At 51.7% G+C, this 20,755-nt stretch overlaps 1 protein-coding gene across 1 annotated transcript in view; it reads right to left on the bottom strand.

The window, feature by feature from the left end:
• MAN1C1 (mannosidase alpha class 1C member 1) overlaps positions 1–20,755 on the bottom strand; it is a 135,065-nt gene that overhangs the window by 68,321 nt on the left and 45,989 nt on the right. The window contains exon 2 of the mRNA XM_070610663.1: positions 14,764–14,860. Within this exon, the coding sequence (XP_070466764.1) occupies positions 14,764–14,860 (97 nt within the window). The remainder of the gene's footprint in view (positions 1–14,763; positions 14,861–20,755) is intronic.

The raw sequence follows: 20,755 nt of genomic DNA on the forward strand, positions 1-20,755 counted from the left end.
AAGCTTCTTAGAGGCTTTTCTGATCAAAATCCTCTCCCTGGCAATGCAGGAACGAGGGGCTGACAGACATGCACACCCCAGCCCTTCTAAACCACACCTCAGACACAGTTCATAGTCACCCTGAGAATATCCTGTGTTACCCGGGGGTAGGAGGAGCCCTAAGTACCACACGCCAGGAAAGGACCCCCTTTTCACAACTGCTCTGCCTCCCAGTTACAAATGCCACGTTCACCAAACATTTGCCAGATGAAAACCCCCAGACTTGCCGGACCCCTCACCCCACACGGCTGCTCTCCAGGCCACCCCAGCTTTGCTGCTGAACTGGGACCCCACCCAGGTGGTAGACTCAGCCCCTACTGGGGGCAGGGGGCTCGCCCTTGCCACAGGCACTAACGGGGCTGTGGGAGGGGACCAGGCACTTCAGGAACGATGGACTTTAGGCCCAGGAGGGTCCTGTGGTTCCTAACCCGGGTTGTATGTCAGAACCACTGATGGAGCTTCTTTTTTTCTTCTGCTTTTTCTCCCCAAATGTCCCCAGTACACAGTTGTATATTCTAGTTGTGGGTCCTTCTAGCTGTGGCATGTGGGATGCCGCCTCAGCACGGCCTGACGTGGCCATGTCCACGCCCAGGATCCAAACCGGCGAAACCCTGGGCCGCCAAAGTGGAGTGTGCAAACCCAACCACTCAGCCACGGGGCCAGCCCCCTGAGATTCCGTTTTTAACACAGATCCCTGGAGCAGCCCCAGACCCAGGGACTCAGAATTCCTGGGGATGGAACCTGGAAGTCCAAGTTCGCAAAAGCCCTGCAGGTAATTCCGAGGCTTTTCCCTGGTTAAGGGCCACAAATTGGTCCAAACTGCTCATTTCACAGACAGCGAGACTGTCTCAGGGAGGGGTGGGAAGGTGCATTGTCCAAGGTCACACTGACAATCACTGGTAGAGCAGAGGTGGGACCCAACTCTCCTGCTTCCCTGGACAGCTGTGACAATATTAATGGTAAAGATGACGATGATGATGATGATGATGATGATAACAGCAGGTACTATTCATTGGTACTACTCGAAGCCCTTCATATGTATTAACTAAGTGAACTCTCACAACCACTCTATGAGGTAGATACTATTATTCCTATTTTTCCAGGAGAGGAAACTTTGGCACAGAGAGGTTAGTTCACTTTCCCAAGACCACACAGCCAGAAAATGGTGCCAAAGCCTCTGCTCCTATCCAGTTGGGGTAACTGCCTCAAATTGCCAGGATCTTGCCTCAGGGGTTTTGCTTCCTCCCCAGTCAGTGGGTTGAACTGCAGACTCCAGGATGTTTTTGGGGGATGGTGTCTGTGGAGGTGCCCAGCTTTGCACTCCGACCCTTGGAGCCTAGGGGAATCCAGAGAGTGTGTCTCGTTGGTCAAGGGACCTGTTTTTGCACTTACATCTGGGTGTGGATGTGGCTCACGCCCCAGGAATTCAAGACCCTTCGGATGAAGCCACATCCCCAGCGGAAAGAAGGACCCTGAAGTAGGATTTGGGCGAGAACGGGAAATGCGGCTTCTCCCAGTCCAGCCCCGGTGTGACATTTTCCCAGACCGTGGTGAGTGCCATACAATAGCCTTGTCTGGGGTGTTCAGGGTTTTGTCCTCCCTGGTTTGGGGAAGATAAGTAACCACTCTGGCTTTACTTTTACAGCCTAATGCAGGAAAGGGGGACGCAAAGGACCAGGGCTGAGCAGCGTCAACGGAAGTATGTCACAACCTCCTTTTAGTCAATAAACACACATGGACCCCTCTCTGCCATCCGCCGTTACCTCTGGATACCCGAAAAGCACCACCTCGGCCTGAGGTCACACTGGGGATGCACGAGGCAGGTGACGCAGGAGGTCCTGGCCCGTTGAGGGGGGATACAGTCCCTGAGGCAGGGAAACAGAACGTGTGGACTCTGGAGGTGGACAAGGCTGGGTTTGAACTGCTGCTCTGCCTCTCTGCAGGCTTGGGCGAGTCCCTTCTCCCCTCAGAGTCTCAGTTTCCTCATCGTCGTGACACCTCAAAGAGGCACCGTAAGGAATGAACGGAGCTCCCGAGAAGGTGCCTACACAGCACGTGGGCACCTGCGGCGAGGCCCCCCACACCCCACACCAACGCAGACAAAGAACCTGAGTCGGCGGGTTTATCTGCCGGCTTTCATGACAACGATAAGAAGGAAGGGACCCATCCCACCAAGTCTGAGCAGCCGCAGGTTTCTGGGACCCTCACCCAGCAAGGAAGACCAGGCCGCAGGAGCAGGGGTGCATTAGGACTTCCACGAGTCCTACCTCCATAGAAAAATTTAAAATGATCCTGTACAATGGCATTGGTAGGAAGAGGAATATAATCCAGGCTGGATTCATTATTACACATTATTATATTCATATTTTTCTTCTGATTTTAAAAGAAATTAAAATCACAATAGTTCTGTGATCTCCAGGCACTGTATCTAACGAAGGAGTCGGCCCTGTGCAGGGACCTCTGGGGGAGGGCCTGGCTGGGTGCTGGATGCACAGACGAGGCCTCTTCCCTCTGAGCCTACAGCCCATTTCCCCACAACCGTGCCCCCGTTTGAGCACAAACACTCTCCCTGGCATGACTTCCTAAGCTTGGCCTGTGCTGTTCCTCCACCTAGAACAGAAATTTCATTGATGTTTCTCAAAATTTACACCCTGAGCGACTCTGGCACCCAAGAGCCACCCCCCCCCATACGACTCCTCTCAAATGCCACCATCTTTGTGATTCCCCATCAGTGAAATGTGGAGAACTTTTGAACACTTTAAAAAACGGTTTCAGGAGGTCAGCCCGGTGGCGTACTGGTTGAGTTCGCGTGCTCCGCTTTGGTGGCCTGGGGTTTGCTGTTTGGAGCCCACACATGGACCTATGCACCACTTGTCAAGCCATGCTGTGGCAGGCATCCCACACATAAAGTAGAGGGAGATGGGCATGGATATTAGCTCAGGGCAGTCTTCCTCAGAAAAAAGAGGACTGGCAGCAGACGTTAGCTCAGGGCTAATCTTCCTCAGAAAAAAAAAAAAAGGTCTCAGGAACTCGCTCGGCAGCTCTCCATAGACAGCGACATTCTCTCTCGCAGTAGCGTTGCTTAGGCACGCGTTCTGTCTGGCGGCGTAAGCAGCTGTCATTTGTCTTGTCTCCGAGGAGCTCATCATGTCCTGCTCTTTTTTGCACCCTCTTACCACTCCATACCCAGCTCAGAGTCTGGCACATAGTAGGTACTCAATGCAAAGTTGCGGACTTGAATTACAGCTTAAGAAATAATTCAGGTCTGGCCCGGTGGCATAGTGGTTGAGTCCACGCGCTCTGCTTCAGTGGCCTGGGGTTCGTGAGTTTGGATGCCAGGCATGGACCTAGCACGACTTGTCAGGCCACGCTGTGGTGGCATCCCACATAAAATAGAGGAGGATTGGCCCAGATGTTAGCTCACTGACAATCTTCCTCACAAAAAAAAAAGAAGAAGAAAGAAAGAATTCAAACTCCTCACGTGCTCTCATGCTATCAGTCACTTGCTGTGAAACAACATCCAGACACGTTTCTGGGCAACTGCTATTTCAGGAACAGCGTTATCTGGGGAGCCGGGCCCTGCCTGGGGGAAGTAAGAGGCAGGCAGAGGGCTCCCTTCCTCCCATCCTAATCATTTGCTTGGCCATCGGCAGGATTAGATAACAGCAATTACACCCCATGATCTATTCCCAGAATTCAAAGTTATTGGGGGAGAAAATGCAATTGTGCTTTATGCAGTCATTAAAACAACAACGAGAGCAGTGGATTTCAAACCGCCTTTCAGACTCGAGGAAAAGAAAACAGACTTGAGTATTAGCTCCAGATTGTACTGACAGCACACTTCCGGGTCTTTTTGTCCTCTAGGCTCTCTCCACAACTTCTCAACAATCCCTATGGATCCCTGCATGGTTCTCACGCTTATGCTTGGGAGAGCAGCCGTCCATGGAGCGAGGGACCGACCTGCCCGCCTCAGAGGCCCCAAAAGCGGGGGGAAGTGAAGCCCTGGCTCCCACCTTCCAGAGAAGTGGCCTTGGCTCTGTCCCCACCCCATGTGGGGCCACCATGACCGGTGCAGCATCGCTGCCTCGTCGTTGAGCCAGCTGCCCACCTGGCTGCACCAGGCTCTCACCAGCCAGAGTGAAACACACCCAGAAGTGGCCCAATCACTTACCATTTTAGGACCGAAAAGTAATACGAGACACCATATACCAGATGCCCACACTGTACGGTGGGGAAATGAGCTCAGAGAAGGAACGGGCCTTGTCTGGGTCACAGAGCTGACTGAGGGCCAAGAAGCAATTAGAAGCTAGGTCCTCTGGCTCTTGGGGTCTGGGGTGGGGAGAAAATCCCGGGGAGCTACATTCACGGGACCCCATTATATACCAGCACTGCTCACAGATGGTCTCTTACCTCGCTGCCACCCGCTCCAGCCACACTGAACATGTCTTAGACCCCCAGAGGCCACGGTCTTGCTCAATCTCCCCTCTAGGCTTTGCACCCGCCTTTCTCCTGCTTCTTCATTCATGCTTCAGGCCCCTTCCCAGGGAACCTTCTGAAGCCCATCCCTCCAAGACTGAGCTGAGGAGCCCTTAGTGTGACCTTCTCTCTCACAGCACTCATTCTGCCTTAATTAAAGTTTAAGTTCATGCATTCGTCTCCCCACTAGCCTAGGAGGTCCACGTGGGTGCCCCTCTTGCTCCTTGCAGCTTCCCCTCTGTCTAGAAGAGTGTCGGGCACACAATAGGCACTGAACAATCATTGACAGGTAAAGCAATGGTCTCACGTGATCTCAAGGACAATCCAGTGAGAAGCTGTCATCATCGCCATTCCACAGGAGAGAAAACTGAGGCTCAGAAAGGAAAAGGGACACCTGCCCAGTGAGTTGGTGGTGGAGCCAGGATTTGGAGAGCTCAAGGCTCCTAACTCCCAGGTCAACATTTTCTCTGTTAAGATCCCTTTCCTGGCATGGTCACCAAACTAGACAAGTTCCAGTTCATGTCATCTTGGGCCCGTGTGTCACAGCTGCAGTGGGCGGGGAAGCAGAGAGGCCACCCCATGCCACCGGAGAGATAGCACGGGGAGGGGCTGGTGAAGGCAGACATTGCTGACCTTTCCTTCTGCTGCGAGGAGACTTAGAGGTGGCTGGTCTGGGAGGCCTGGTTCACCCCAAGTTAAGGCAGGAAGCACAGGGACCCCCTCCAGATAAGGGCTGAGCAGGCCCTGGGGAGCACAGGCCAGGGAAGCTGGGCCTTTGACCTTGGGGTGGGGTGGGGCAGCATCCAGCAGGAGGCTAATATTAATTATACTGACAACAGCAAGCACTGGTGAGGATAATGGAGCAGCCAGAACTCTCAGACATGGCTGGTGGGATTACCAATTGGTTTACCCACTTTGGAAAACTGGCCGCATTCGACTAAAGCTGAACATATTAATACAGTATGACCAGCAGTTCAAATCCTGGGTAGATCTCAACATAAATGATTGCTTGTTTCCACTAAGAGCATGTACAAAAGCATTCATAATGCTCAAATACTCCTGATGGGAATGAAAAATGCTGCAGCCACTGCAGAAAAGAGTCTGGCAGTTCCTCAAAAGGTTACACATGGAGTTACCATGTGATCCAGCAGTTACACTCCTGAGCATATACCCAAGAGGAATGAACACCTACCTATGTCCACGCAAAAACTTAGACATGAATGTTCATAGCAGCATTATCCGTAATAGCCAAAAAAAGTAGATGCAGTCCAAATGTCCACCAACTGCTGAATGGATAAAGAAAATGCAGGATATCCAAACAGTGGAATATTACTTGGCAATAAAGAGGAATGAAAAACTGACACAGGCCATAATGTGCATGAACCTCAAAACATGATGCTCAGTGAAAGAAGCCAGCCACAAACACCCGATATCGTAGGATTCCTTGTATATGAAGTGCTCAGAATAGGCAAATCTATAGAGGGATGCAAAGTAGATTAGTGGTGGCCTAGCGCTGGTGGGGAAGGGAGGGTTTGGGAGAAATGGGCAGTGACTGCCAACGGGTACAGGGTTTCCTTCTGGGATGATGAAAATGTTCTAAAATTGATCGTGGTAACGGTCGCAAAACTGTCAATATAATCCAAGCCACTAAGTTTTAAACCAACAAAAAGTGTTTACAGCCGCTTTACTCAAAATTACCAAGTACTGGAACAAAACGGCCCAGCAACAATAGAACGGCTAAACCTGAAAACGAATGAACGACAGTTCATGGTCTAATTATGAGCGAAAAAAATAAACCATAAAAGAGTAAAACGGTATGATATGAAATTTTAAAGCAGACAAAACGAATCTAAGTTGACAGAAGTCAGAACAGTAGTGACCCTTGTGGGCTACTGACCAGGAGGGGCCTGAGAGAAGCTTCTGGGGCAATGGAGATGCTCTCCGTCTCCTTCTGCGTGGTAGTTACAGGGGTATTCGTTGTAAAATTCAGGGGCTGTGCACTTAAGATTTGAGCCTTTTACTATATGTAAGCTATCAGTTATATCTCAATTTTTCAAAAGTCATTACAAAGACCAGGATTTGAACCCCGGCTGTCAGGCCATCTAGAGTCCCCGTCCCTCTTGATGCCTCTTTCCCCATCCTCAGACCCGGGACCAGATGGTTTCAAAGAATCCAGCTGGCACTGTCAGTCTGAGATTCTGTGAATTCACATACCTATTTGTCACTGAATTTGCTGGGAAGTTTGGCAAGTGCTTGCCATCAATGCGGTGTGAAGAAAACAAGGCTGGCTGGCTGCTGTGGGCTCAGCCTTGTTTCCAAGGAAGGAAAGGTCTTTGGAGAGTGGGTGGGAACACGCGCCAACCAGGAGGGAATGTCAGTTTCAATATGAATCATCTTCTGCATCCCGGCAGCTCACTCTGGGAATAGATACCCTGAATCACTCCTCCCGAACAGGAACAAGACTTGCTACTAAAATTTCAAATTTCAAGAGAACCGGAACAGCCTGAATAGCCTCGCAGAGGAGAAAAAGGAAATCAGCCTAGAAATGAACTGGGAATCATAGAGAGGATGGTGAGGGCCCAGGGTGCAAACCTCTTTGTACTAAAGACCAGAGGAGGCCCAAAGGCGGCCGCCGGCTCACGGGCTGCTGGCGCCAGGGCTGGGACGGGGACCCAAGGCTCCTAACCTCGAGGTTTCTCTTTACAACAACCTGCTACTATATTTTCCAGAGAAATAAATTATGCCCTGCACTGGTGGAAAGTCTTTTAAACAAAAAGAAAAAGAAAACAGCCAAGATGCATCTTAATTAGAAACTGCTTGGGGAAAAAAATCTTTGGGGAGGGGGTGCAGAACACGGAGCCACGAATGGTCAGCAGCTCGAGAGTGACAAATCCAGCAGGATAATTCAGAGGTGAGCGCTTTGCTTTGATAATCACCCAGCGTGACCCGAGGACGTCTGGTCTTCAGAAGCTGACGGAGGAATCATGGATGTGTCACTCCAGGCCACAGGGAGACCACCACGGGGCTGCAGCATCTGATCAGCAACTGCCAGTTCTGCCTGTCCTTCCCACGTCTGGGGTTAATATTTTCATCTCATTACCCTCCTTGTGCTAAAGCCCCGTCTGCCAGTGACGGGTGCTTCTAATCCATTTCCTCTGCACTTCGACAGCCTCCAGCCACAGATAGAGCAGACAGGGCCCCCAAAACATGTGACTACCGGGAAGTTGGCTCGCCACACTTAAGCCTGACCCATTCTGTCCAAGGCATTGCAACATCACCACTTCTGAGGCTGATGACAGCTCTTTCTCAAAACACACTCAGCCTGGGTCAGGAATGTGCACCACGGCCTGCCAAAATCAGCGACATTGATTTTTCCATGGAAACTGGCGTTTTGTTTTTGGTTTTAAGAAAAAAAAAAAAAAAACTCCCAAAAACAAAACTCATGAAAGTAGATATGATATTTTCAGCCAGATAAGTCAAAGTGCTCTGTTACCCAATAAAAGGAGAGAAGGGAAAGGCACAGGGAAGGGCGTGTGTGCAGGCAGGGAAGGAACACAGCTCATGTTCTGTAACGTGCCAGGCACTGTGGGCTGCCTAACCCTGCCCCCCGCCGTTCTACAGATGAGTAAACTGATATTCAGAGGACTCTGTGACTTGCCCAATTTCATTCAGCTGGTAAATGCTGGGGATCTGAACCCAGGCATATCTCCAAGTCAAAACGCTGCCTCCCGGAAACAAACTCAGGGGTCCACGGAAAACTGGGAAGCAGGTGGTTTTCACAAACTATCCGGCAAAGTGTGCAGTTCTCCAGGCAGCCATACTGGGAGAGTAACTCTCCCCCAACAAGAAGACCCAGTAAGAGTGTGTGTATGTGTGTGCATGTGCGTGTGAGACCGCGAACATTTTGCAGAAGGCACTACGAAGCCACACGCCAAAAAAGCAATTGTAAAAATGACATCTTGGGGCCTGGATTTATTCCCTCTTCAACACCATATTTGCTCTGTTTACAAGGCAAAGATGATTTTTCTCTCTGCCAAGGCCGAACACTCCTAGCCTGTGATCTGAAAATCATGCTGTGTTCATTTTGCCTCTTAACTCACCCAAGCTCATAAATCATCCCTCAAAATGGGGATTTGGTTGGCAATTCTGTCCGGGATTCACCAGGCAGAGGCAGAATCCAATGTGGGGCTCTCACGGTCATCCTGGGCTGGCTCGGAGCAGGGGGACGTTGCTGTTGGCCATGCAGGCACCTCCATCCTCCGCAGAGAAGATGCCGGAGAACCAGATCCGCTGACTCCGCAGGACGGCTGCTCTTACAGGGTCAGTTTGCTGATTCTTAATGCACTTTGTGACAGAGGAGGAGGTCAAGGCGGCTGAGGAGGATGAGAGGAACAGCACAGCAGGACCCAGCCCTTCCCCAGCCAGACCCAGAACGAAGGGCAAAAGGGAAAACAGGGCAGGCAGAGACCGCGGGAGGCAATTCATCCATTCCGCAATATTTATCGAGAGCCTGCTATGTGCCAGACACTGTTACTTTCCTCGGGATAGAATTATTCTCACAATTATTTTATAACAGAGCATAACGGCAGCAGCTTCCCGTCCATGACGCATGTGGGCAAGTCTATGGGCAGGAACTGCACCAGCGGTTCACACACATGGACTTCATCTCATCCTCACAACTGTGGGGTGATGTGAGCATTATCCTCGTTGCTCAGATGAGATGGGGAAACTGAGGCACAGAGAGGTCAAGCAACTCGCCCAAGGGGCAAGACTACTAAGTGGCAGAGCTGGGATTCAAACTCAGGCTGGTCTGGTTCTCAAATCCACGCTCCTCTCAGCTCGCTGTGCTGACGGCCAGTGGCATGTTTTGCAATTAGGTGTTTTTAGGTTATTAGGCAGGGATAAAATGTTTCCTATGGTGAGAAAAGAGGGAAAGCTGGGTCTGTTTCCCAAGCCCTGAATACTTAGCTGAAGTCCAACAAGCAATGATGCCTGGCGATGGGTGGCTGCAGACCCCGGCCATGAAGTGCACGGCTTCCTCGAGGGTAGTGAAGTACAAGATGCGACACCAACCCTGAGGCCACCCTTCTGCCCAGCTCCCTTCTCTATGGCCACCATTATGTGGTCACTGGGGGATGCGGCAGCATGGTGGTTTACAGATCGGGTTTTGGAGTCCAACAGACCTGTGATCACTTCTCAGTTTCCTCATCTGTGAAATGGGGCCAAGAAGGGTAATGTATCCTTTATGAGGGCTGCGGGGGTACACGAGAGAATGTGGCTTCCGTGCTTGGTGTGATGCATGCACAGGGAGTGGGTGGGCTATTGGCCCCCAAATCATACACCTCCTGATAGCATGCCCCTGCTAAAGCTCTGAGCCTTTCAAGTTCCTGGTGGTATCTGGTGGTCATCATATGCCTGCGCTTCGAGGATCTGGCCTTCGACAGTTGGCTAATCTTAGAGTGGGTGGTGCAAAGAGGACTGGGCTGGAATTCCTAGTCCTACAACTAAAGTGCTGTGTCACCTTGGGTAAGTCCCTCCCCCTCTCTGAGTTTGGTTTCCCCAACTCTAAGACAAGAGAGTTGGATTTGCCTTCAAAGGGCCTCTCTGGTGGCGACCTTCCAAGACTCGGTGCCAGGGGAGGGTGAGTTCTCACGGATCGCTCTGACTTCTTGGGAGGATAAATGCTCATTAAGTGCTTCAAAGCTGGCAGCTAACACTGAGTGCAAAGGGTCACTTACGACTCGCCCAGAAACCCTTATGCTGGCAAGAGGCCGATTTATTCCATGGCCTTGAACCCTAACCTTCCTCCGCTTCTTCCCTGTCAAAAATTCCATTGTAAGCTGCTTAAATGAAGAGGTGAGAGGTCCACTGCCTACCAGGGGGCTGCCCAGCCACGATCTCTGCCACAGGCACTGGAGGGCTGGGGGGACAGGGCAGGAGGGGCTGGGAAAGCCCTGGAGCCCTCATGTGGGTCCTGAGTCCAGGGGACTTGGACACCCCCCAGTCCAAATGGGAGAAGCACACACTGTCCTAAGAGCCTTACATCATCCTCACGGAAGCTGAACTTGAAGGATGCTTCCTATGTGCCAGGCATGAATGTGAGCACTTCTCATATATTAACTCACTTAGTTCTCAAAACAATCCTGTGAGCAGGTACTATTGTTATCCTCACTTTATAGCTGGGAAACCGAGGCCCCGAAAGGTTAAGAAACTTGCCCAAGGTCACACAGCTAGTAAATGGCACAGCAGTACACAGATCTAAGCTGTCTGGCCCGAGAGTCCATGCTCTTCAACCAGCTTGTTTAATATCCCCCAAGTCCTAGCGGCAGCCCCTTCTTCCAGGCAAGGAAGCTGGGCCTCTGGGTGCTGAGCCGCCGTGCTTTACGTCATCGCCAGCTGCCGCGATGTGGCTGGTGCCTCCACCCTCCCCTCCTCGAACACCTTCAGAGGCAGACTTGCCCTGTGACTTAACAGTGATGGGAGTGCTGCCACATCCACCCATCACCATCGGCCCAGGAGCAGGGGCCTCTGTCCCACTCCGCAGTCCGAGGTCACATGGCTGCTAAGTGACAACACAGAGGTTCCACTCACGCTCGCTTGGATCCAAAATCCACACTCTTTCCACCACCCAGCTGGACACCCTGTCCCATTGGCCACCTCTCAGGGGAATGGGAAAGAGGCAGGTATCTTTCTGGTCTGGGCCACAAGCAAGACGCAGGCTGGTCCTCTTCCCTCACGGCCGCTGGTCTTAAGTCTTCCGATGGGGCCTGCTGAGCTGGATGTTGGTAAAAAGGAAGCCATTTTGACACTGAATTGCTTAGGACACAAAAACTGTCTTGAGCGACACCTCACCCAGAGGTCATGCTCTCAAAGTGAGAACAGATTCAGGGAGGGGGGTCCATGGGCCGTCGGGAGGGGAATTCAATTTGGTGGAATGCCTCACAGGGAGACCAGCTCAGCATCCAACAGCCTCGCTCTGGCTCCTGTAAACCCTGCCAAGCCGGGCACCAGCGTGAACTCGTTCCCCTTCCCTGTCTGCAGCCTGCCCGGTCCCGCTGGCCAGGGAGGAGGCCGCCAGGGCCCATGTCCAAACTGACATGCAGCAGGATGCGGGAGGCACCCTCAGGGCCCTGTACGTTGACTCAGCCGGGCAGGCGGGCACTGCTGCCCCTGACCGTTCCCTGCAGGGCCAAGCTGACAGTGAGGTCACTGACGACAGCAGCAGCCAGAACAGGAAGGATGCCACCCAGCACCCGACACGACTCCAGAGAAAGACGTAGTGGTGTAACAAGTAGCCTAATTCAGGCCAGTTCGTCTCCTTCTATCTTTGGGAACAGTCTGGCTTCCAAGCCCCTCACAGTTCCACCCCAAACTGGAACTTCCTCCAGGCCCCTAGAACGCCCCCCAGCCCTCCTCCTCTGGGCGTGTTCCCATGAGCCTCTGCATCGTCAGACCCATTTGTGGTAACACTAATCACAGAGACCACCTATTAAGCAGGTTCCACGTGTCAGGCAGGCCCTGGGCTGCGGGTGGATGTTTTCATCAGCTCTACTTCACAAAAAAAACTCAGGCTCAGAGAAAAATGACTTGCCTAAGGTCACAAAACCAGGAAGTAGTGAAGTCTGAATTTGAACTCAGGTCCACCAGCTCCAGAGGCACAGAAACTGGAGCCAGTAAAGGACTGATCACGTCATCACTTGAGATCATCTTCTACTTGTCCCTCTCTCTGAGAGCACCTGACAGAACCCAGAGAGGCCCCGGGTAAGGGCTACCAGTGTACATCTTGGCCGAGCTGGGGGGATTTTGCCATGCCATTTACCCCTGTATTCCTAGCAGTCAGCACTGGGCACAGCACGAAGCAAGCATTTGTTGAGAAAGTCAGTCAGTCAGGCCCAGCTCTCCCTGCCCAGGGCCTGGATCCACACAGAGCCTCCCTTCCCAGGCGCCAGCTGCCCACTGTGGCTCGTCAGCTGGCTGCAGAAGGCAGGCTCCGCTCACTGCCAGGACTGCTGCAGGTACCATATGATGGGGTGCCCAGGACCCTGCCAAGGCTGCTCCCGGGTGACAGACAGCCAAAGGGACCCCAGAACCCCCCAGGGGCTCGCCTGAGCAACTTCCAACCACAGTTATTACAACAGAAAGCATAAAACATTCATATATCCTTGGCCCTCTGCATGTTCATATATGTTCTCATAGCAGCCCCAGGGTGCAGGATGAATGAACAGGGGCCCAGAGATGTCAAGTGACTTGGGCTTGGCCACACAGAGTGTTCAGGGCAGAGTGAGGACTTGCACCCAGGTCTTTCGACGCAAGGTCTCAGTTTCCTTCCACCATCCATTCCAGGCTGCCCACTCTCCGTTGAGGCTCGGTGACTGGAATGGGCTGGACAGCTGAGATCTAAATCGCGGGTCCTGAGGAATTTTACAGAAGGAGCTTGGTTTCGCCCAGTCCCTGCAGCAATGCTCCCCAGCGTGCTCCCTCTCGGCCGGTGGATGGTCTGAGCAATGGCTACGCAAGCTGTGCAGTTTCTGTGCAGCGCCCCCCAAACGCCACCAGTTCCCTGAATATTTGCACCTATTTAGAGGGAAGGAGACAGGGAGCTTCCTGGATCACATTTCTGATTTATACCAGTAGCCAAAGCTCTAACAGCTCTGATGAGACCCACACCAGCCACCCTTCCCGGGGCAGGTGTAGGGCGTGGAGGCAGGTAAGGCAGCCGGGCCCCAAAACCGGAATCCACACATTTCAGACCTGAGGTTAAAGAAACTTTAACTTAAATCTGCTTTCCTGCTTCCTGACTCAGGAGCCCTCTCTAGGAATCTATCCTAAGACTATATTTTATGCACAAAGAGGATAAGTGCTGCATTATTTTTAACAGCAAAAAATTGGAAGCGACCTTTGTCCAACCTCAGCAGATGGTTAAATGAATTATGGCACATCCATGCAATAATGACAACCATTAAAAACACTCTTTACGAAAAAATTTAAAAGAGTTAGGGAAACATTTATGATGTAACATTAAACCAAAAAAAAAAAAAGGACATAATATTGTACATAAAGGGGAAAAAAGCACACAGAAGACAAGACTGGAAGGAAATGAGCCAAGATGTCAATAGAGGCTGCATGCCTGTGGCAGGACGAGTTATTTTTCTAGCTGCTTTACATTTTTTTGATACTTTCTCTTTTTTCCCTACATTCTTATGATAATCAGAAAAAAAAAGAGCTACCTAAATTCACATACACACACACTACCTGTCCCCCCTCAAGGGGAGTGAGTTGTCTGAACAACCAGGAAGGTTGTGATGCTGACTGGTAAGAGGGAGAAAAGTAGGTCCTATCTCCCATTTCCCACAACACAAATAATTCTGACAGGGCCATACATGTCGGGGCCAGCCCTTGTAAATCTGCTTTTGAGATTTTCCTGGAAATTTCCATCGGACTTGCTCTTTGATTCTTGACTTCAGGAGCCTGTGTCTCTAAGCGGTGAGGAATACAGATGAGGAATTTCCATCTCCAGCCCCAGACAGCTCCTGTCTCTTAGGGAAGAAGGAAGCCAGGCTGCCCCCAGCATCTTTTCACGTGCAGAGAGGGGGCTGGCGACATGGATGGGTGTTCAGTTGAAATTCAAGGCTGTGCCCACAATAAGGCACCTTGGGGTCTCTCCAGCTGAGACGCTCTCAAGGCTCTGGGCCAGGAGAACCTCGGGCTGGAAAGGGCAGAGACGTCAGCAGGCGAGGCTGCAGCTCAAACAGAAGCTGCTGACACAGGTAGCACCCGGGCTGCTCCTGACGGGTGACGGGTGACTCTGTGTGTCCACCAAGTCAGCGTGCGAGAGACACACCCCCAAGACCCGAAAGGCAGTGCACCGGCCCCCTCATTGGAAAACTGCTCCGCTTCCCCATGAAAACACCCGAGATCATTTAACAGCTACACCTGGAGGACCGCATTGAAACTCGGTCCTCTGTGTCCCTCAGAACTCCAAACCTCCGTGGAAACCAATCTCCGCCCCTCACCATCCTCACTCACGTTTCCAACTTTATTTGCTCTAAAAAATAAATCATGGGCGCCTACAAAGAAGTGTGTGAGAGAGAAGCGTATGGGTTTCCCCCCAAATCTAGAAGGCTCAGGGGCCTGGACAGCCCAGAAGGAACTCAGACTTGGGAGCCCCCAGGTCTGGGGAAATAGGGGCACAGATGAAATTTCCGCTCGGCCACCAGGGGGACAGCCGGCCTCCCCGACGCCACTCACCGAACATGCTGCCCTCGTAGCCGTCTTTCGTGAGGGGCCGGAGCTCGTTTTTCCCCATTGCGTACCGCCGGTAGCTCTGCCAGGCGAACTGCATCATCTGCAGAGAAAGCAGGACAGGGACGTGAGCGTGGCCCTTCCTGACCACGTGGACCGGCCCCCGGCTTTGCCCTCGGCAACAGGCTCACACGTGTAACAAGCAATCTTCCAAATTGAGACGACAACTTCCTCTCACCATAATTTTATTCCTAGTGACAGCTGCCCGGAAAGCCATTCTCCTCAGACAACCTCACACGCCCAGAGACTAACCATAGATTCCCTAGAGAAGACACAAAAAGCACTAGAAACGTTCTAACCATCCTTCAGTGCCAAGTGACAAGCCACCTCTTCCAGGGAGCCTTCTCTGTTTTGCTCTGGCCCAGAGTGGTCCTCTGAAGGGAAGGGACAACTCACTGGGTGATGCCTGCCATATCCAACAAGACAACCCCCGACTCAGGGACTCTTAACTCCACGTGTAGACAAGGAGACAGGTCAGACACGAGGCAACTCGCCCAAGGTTACCCAGTGAGTCAGCGAGAGTGCTGGGAACTGAACCCATGCCCTCTGGCTCTGCAGCCTTAGGTCTGTCCCCAAAGCCTTGGTGCTGTCCCCACAAGTCACAGCATGAGTCTCTGAACTCCTCCAACACTTGCCTTGACCTACCCCGGCCATCCCAGGCTCCCTGGCACCCCAGTTGGTCACCGTTATTTTTTGTTTCCCTGGCTCTGGATCATAAGCTCCTTGAAGCTAGAAACTAGGCTTGCCTTGCCTCAGTTTCCCCCACAGCACCCAGCACAGGGTTTCGCATATCTAGGCAGCAAGGAGTAACGCAGTGCACGCACAAGTTCTTCCCAGATTAAGGCAATGACGTCAGCTCCTTGGGAGCATCACACAAACACTGCAGTCCCCTAGCTGCACTTGGCACTGGTGGCTAGAGGAATGCAAGGTGACAACCCACCCCAAGCCCTGCTCCCTTGTCCCCCAGTCTCCCTTTTGCCTCTATCATGCTCCTTTTTTGCCTTCACGTGGCAGGCTGCAGAAGGAGGACCACAGAGCTCTGGGGTGGCCACAGGGCAGACGAGGGAAGAGGAGAGAGCCAGGGACAGGCAGTGGAGGAACAGCTGAGGGACAGGTAGGTAGAGAGGCAACCTGTTGTGGTAGAAAGAACTCAGGCTTCGGGGCCAGAGAAGCCTGGGTTCTAATCCTACCTCTGCCTCCATTTCTCTGACTTTAAGTGACTAAACATCTCTGAGGCTCAGTTGCCTCATCTTTGAAATGGAAATAACAAGGACTGCTTTGCCACAATCTTGAAAGGTTTAAATAAAAGAAAGTAGCTGGAAATGCCCAGCTTCCGACCTGACACGTTTGTAAGTGATTAACAAACGTGAGTTCTCCTCCCTCCTCGGCGGTTGAAATACTCTCCTGGTTCTCCAAGCCTCATCCACCCACCCCTCCTTCCACCCATCCTATTAGTTCTCAAACGTTAGCTAAATCAGGATCACTTGGAGGCTTGTTAAAACAGACTGTTGGGCCCCCTCCCTGGGTTTCTGACTCAGCAGGTCTGGGGTGGGGCCCAAGAATTTGCTTTTCTAACAAGTTCCCACGTGATGCTGCTGGTCCATGGGACACATGTGAGAATCACTGATCTATTACGTGTTTATTTCTACTCCTCGCCTCACCTCTAGACATTGTCTGGCATCCTTTTGCTTTTCTCCTTCTAACTTCTGGCCTACTTCCTGCCTCAGCTCCCCACTTTCTGGACATCTCCACCTGCATTCTCCATGCTCTTCCACTCCTGCTGCTCAGAAAGCATCTCCTGCAGGCACATCTGGACAGGAATTACCACCACTCTTGCTGCTGCAGCCCAAATGCACTGGCCAGGAGAACAGACCTGACTGTCTATGGCCTGGGCTCTCCGTGAAAGGGCAGAATAATCTAGTACCACGTCTCCATTTCATAGATGACGAAACTGAGACTCAGAGATGGTAAGCGGTCAGGACAGCACAGCCAGCAGCGTTGGAATCCAGCTCTTTCAACTCCCGGGCCAGCAGACCCCACCTCCACGCTTGGCCTGGCCTGTGGCTTCCCATGTGACACACATGCAAATGTCATGGTAACGCATGCCAAGCACTTGGCACGGGCTCGGAGTCCTGGGTCCCTTCCTCTGCTATTTTCCACTTATCTTAAATTGGCAATAACAGACACTAACTGCCGGGTACGAGTGCTTAAGGGAGACTGTCCTCCTCCCTCAGTCTCTCTTATCTGGGGGGCTCCCTCAACTAAGTCAGCACAAGGAGGGGGGGGACGTGGCAGGTGGAAGAGCAGCAGGAGGAAGTTAAAACATAAATGACAGCAGGAAAGAAGGAGCAGAGGTCTGGAGCGGAGCCTGCACCCCACCCTCAAAACCCCTCCTGCTTAAAAGACAGAGAGAGAGAGAAGTGGGTGTGCAGAGTAATTAAGAGAACCACAGGTATCTGCGTGTTCTCAAAGGAGCTGTCACTGCAGGGCCGTGGGGATGTTTGGAAGGCGGCCTGTTCTCACAGTCACTCATGTCAACGGAGGGGAAGGCAGGCACAAATAATCCCCGTGTCACTTGGGACTGGGTTCAGAAGGCAGTCAGAGCTGCTTTCACTCACACACACGTGCGCGTGCACAAGTACACACAGATCCCAAACGCACGTGCGTCTCTCACCTCGGGTCATGAGTAGCTCAGCCCAGGTGCTGGATGAGCAGGGGATGGGGAAAGACCCCCAGCCCGGCAGTCATTATTTCTCTTCCTGACGCACCCTATGCAAGCGCCCGCCAGGTGCCCCATCCTGTGCTCGCACAGCTGGGCTGCAGCCATGGTGGGAGTGCTTCCCCAGCCCCCACCCTCTACGCCCCTGCCAACTGCTTTTCTTCCTTCAGATCCCAGCTGAAATGGCACTTTCGCAGGGAGACCTCCTCCCCAGCCAACCCGAAGCCAGGCCTCCACTTCCATCCCGCGTTCCTGATGCCAGGCCCCAGAGCAGCCTGCAGTCAACCTTCTACACTTGCGATTACTTGGTCAGTCCCCCGACTCCATATCCACTACTGCATGCCCAGCACCTCAGCCAGGGACTGGCACATAACCAGTGCTCATTGAATATTTGTTGAATGAATACAAGAACAAACAAGGAAATTGGCTCTGGAGCTTAACGCATGGCTGGGAGACTCATCGTGGACCACACACGTCACAGGTGAGACAGGTAACGGGTTAGGGCTTCTGAGCAACAGAGGTGCTCCGAAGAGGGCAAGCATGCGTCTCAAGGGATGCTTCAGGGGTACCCAGGTGTCCTGATGGACAGGCGGGACTGTGAGGGGCACAAGAAGAGGATGACTCCCAGAATGGCTAATCTCACTCTACAACTGGTGACACGTGCCTTGGGAGAGCCCTGGACTTGGCTTTAGAGATGGACAGTCCCTGGCTTCAAGCTTAGGCAGGTCTAAGACATCAAAGATCACGCAGGCCGCTTCCAGCCCCATGCGAGTTCCTTAAAAGGATGAAGTAATCTGTCTTTGAACACTCCCCATGATGGGGTGCTCTCCACCTTACCAGGCAGCCCATCCAATTATGCAGTTTCACAAAGTTCCTCCTTAATCAATTCAAATCTGTTCTCCCCTATGGGCCGTGGGGAAGACAGCTCATACTGCTTCACACCACAGGCCCTTAGCCCGGAGAAGCCAACTCTCAAGTCACCCTAGGCCACCTGTTGGCCAGCTGAAGAGCCGGCTCCTTCAACAGTTCTCCTCTGGCAGAGCTCTGAGTCCCCAGAAACTGCAGACCCACACGTCACAACGTTTTTCCACGGTGCCCCAAGACTTTGCCACTCATTTGTCATGGCCGGCTATACTTTTGGTAATAAGCAGAAATCGGAATGCAGACGCTCCCTGGTCACATCAGGACCAGATCCTACGGGTGTGCACCTGCCATTTGTCCCTAATAATTTCACCTCGTTGGACTCTGCCTACCATTCTGTGCCATCGGGATCTTTCTGGAGCCAGATCTTATCACTCAGCGTGTGTGTCTCTGCCTGCTTTGGGTAATGTGCAAACTTGATGGGACTGCCATCTGTGTCCGCCCCCAAGTTCTGGACAGAAACAGGAAATGGCTGGGCCGAGGACAGAGTCAGAGAAAGAGCAGGAGGGGCCTCTCTTCTGGATCCAGCACTGCTCTTTGAGTGACATCTGTCAGTAAGTGAGGGACCCACCAGACGGTCAGCACGACCTCCGCGTCTCCCTTTTTGTACACGAAGATGTTGTGAAGGGCAGAGCTGAAACACAGAAACACTCTGCCCCAGGACAGCTAGCACAGAAAAAAATCATTGCTTTTTTTTTTTTTTTTTTAAAGAAAAAACCAGGGGTTAGACCAGCATGATTTGTTCTTAGAGAACCCATTTTGACTCCTACAGATCATCATTTTTTGTTCTAAATGCTTGCAAGTCACTAACTTAAAAACCTATTAGTCCTGCTAAGATGGCTATAATCAAAAAGATAGATGATCACAAGTGCTGGCCAGAGTGTGGAGAAACTGGAACTCTCACAAATTGCTGGTGCGAATGAAAATGGTGTAGCTGCCATGGAAAACGGTTTGGCGTAAAAAGTTAAATACGGAGTTACTACGTAACCCAGCAGTTCCACTCCTCAGTATAGACCCGTGCAGAAAGGAGTTACTGTGGCAGGCCTGAGACGTCTGTCCTTAGAAGGCCTGAGAGCAAGGCTGGCCCTTGGCTGGTGTCTGGGAACGTGGATTTAGCGAGTTCTCGTCACTCTCTGACTGGTTAGAGTGGTTAACTGTACCCAGACCGTTTGTACAAACAACGTGGCTTATGCCAAACACCTGCTTTCCCCATGGGAGTCTGGAATTTTGGCACGTGCTGGGCAGAGGGGGCCCCCGGTGAAAACCTTGCACACTCAGTCTCTAATGAGCTTCCCTGTAGACAGCACCTCACGCGTGTTGTCACAGTTCAGTGCTGGAGGAATACAGCGTGTCCCGGGTGATCCCCTGGGAGAGGACCCTCGGGAGTTTGCTCCTGCTCTCCTCTGGCTTCTCCGCATGCACTTTTTCTCTTTGCTGACTTTGCTTTGTGTCCTTTCACTGTGGCCAATCACTGGGAGTAGGAACAAGGGCTGCGTCATGGGAGCCCTCCTAGAGAATCGCTGAACCGAGGGGTGGTCTTGGGGACCCCTGACATATACCCTAGAGATTAAAAATATACGTCCACACAAAAACTTGTACACGAATGTGCATAGCAGCACTATTTGTAATAGCGAAACGTGGAAACCACCCCAAAGTCCACTGACTGACGAATGAAGCAACAAAATGCGGTCTAGCCATACAACAGAATATTATTCAGCCATAAAAAGCAATGAAGTACTAACAGATACTACAACATGGATGAACCTTGAAAACACTGTGCTAAGTGACAGCCACAAAGTGAGAGCCAGATACAAAGGCCACAGAGCACATGATTCCATTTATATGAAATGTCCAGGATAGGCAAATCCATGTAGACAGAAAGTAGCTTAGTGGTCACCAGGGGATGGGGAAAAGGGGACGTGAGGAATGACTGTTAATGGTCATGGGGCCTTTGTGGGGTGAGGAAAACGTTCTAAAGTCGATTGTGATGATGATTGTACAACTCTGTGAATATGTAAAAACCACTGAATTTTACACTTTAAAAAAGGTGAATTTTACGGTATGTGAATTCTCTTTCCATAAAGCTGTTATTTATATTAAAAAAAACTACTAGTGGGGACAAACAGATATGGTACGCCATTTGATATGACACCCTAAGGACACACCATCATTTCAATGGTATCCCTGCCAAAAATGCAAGCTTGAATGGAATCATGAGGAGAGATCAGACAAACCTCCACTGAGGGACAACCTACAGCATAAATGGCCTTTACTCTTCCAACGCATCAAGGTCATGAA

The sequence above is a fragment of the Equus przewalskii genome, chromosome 2 (assembly GCF_037783145.1).
Source record: "Equus przewalskii isolate Varuska chromosome 2, EquPr2, whole genome shotgun sequence".
NCBI lineage: Eukaryota > Metazoa > Chordata > Mammalia > Perissodactyla > Equidae > Equus > Equus przewalskii.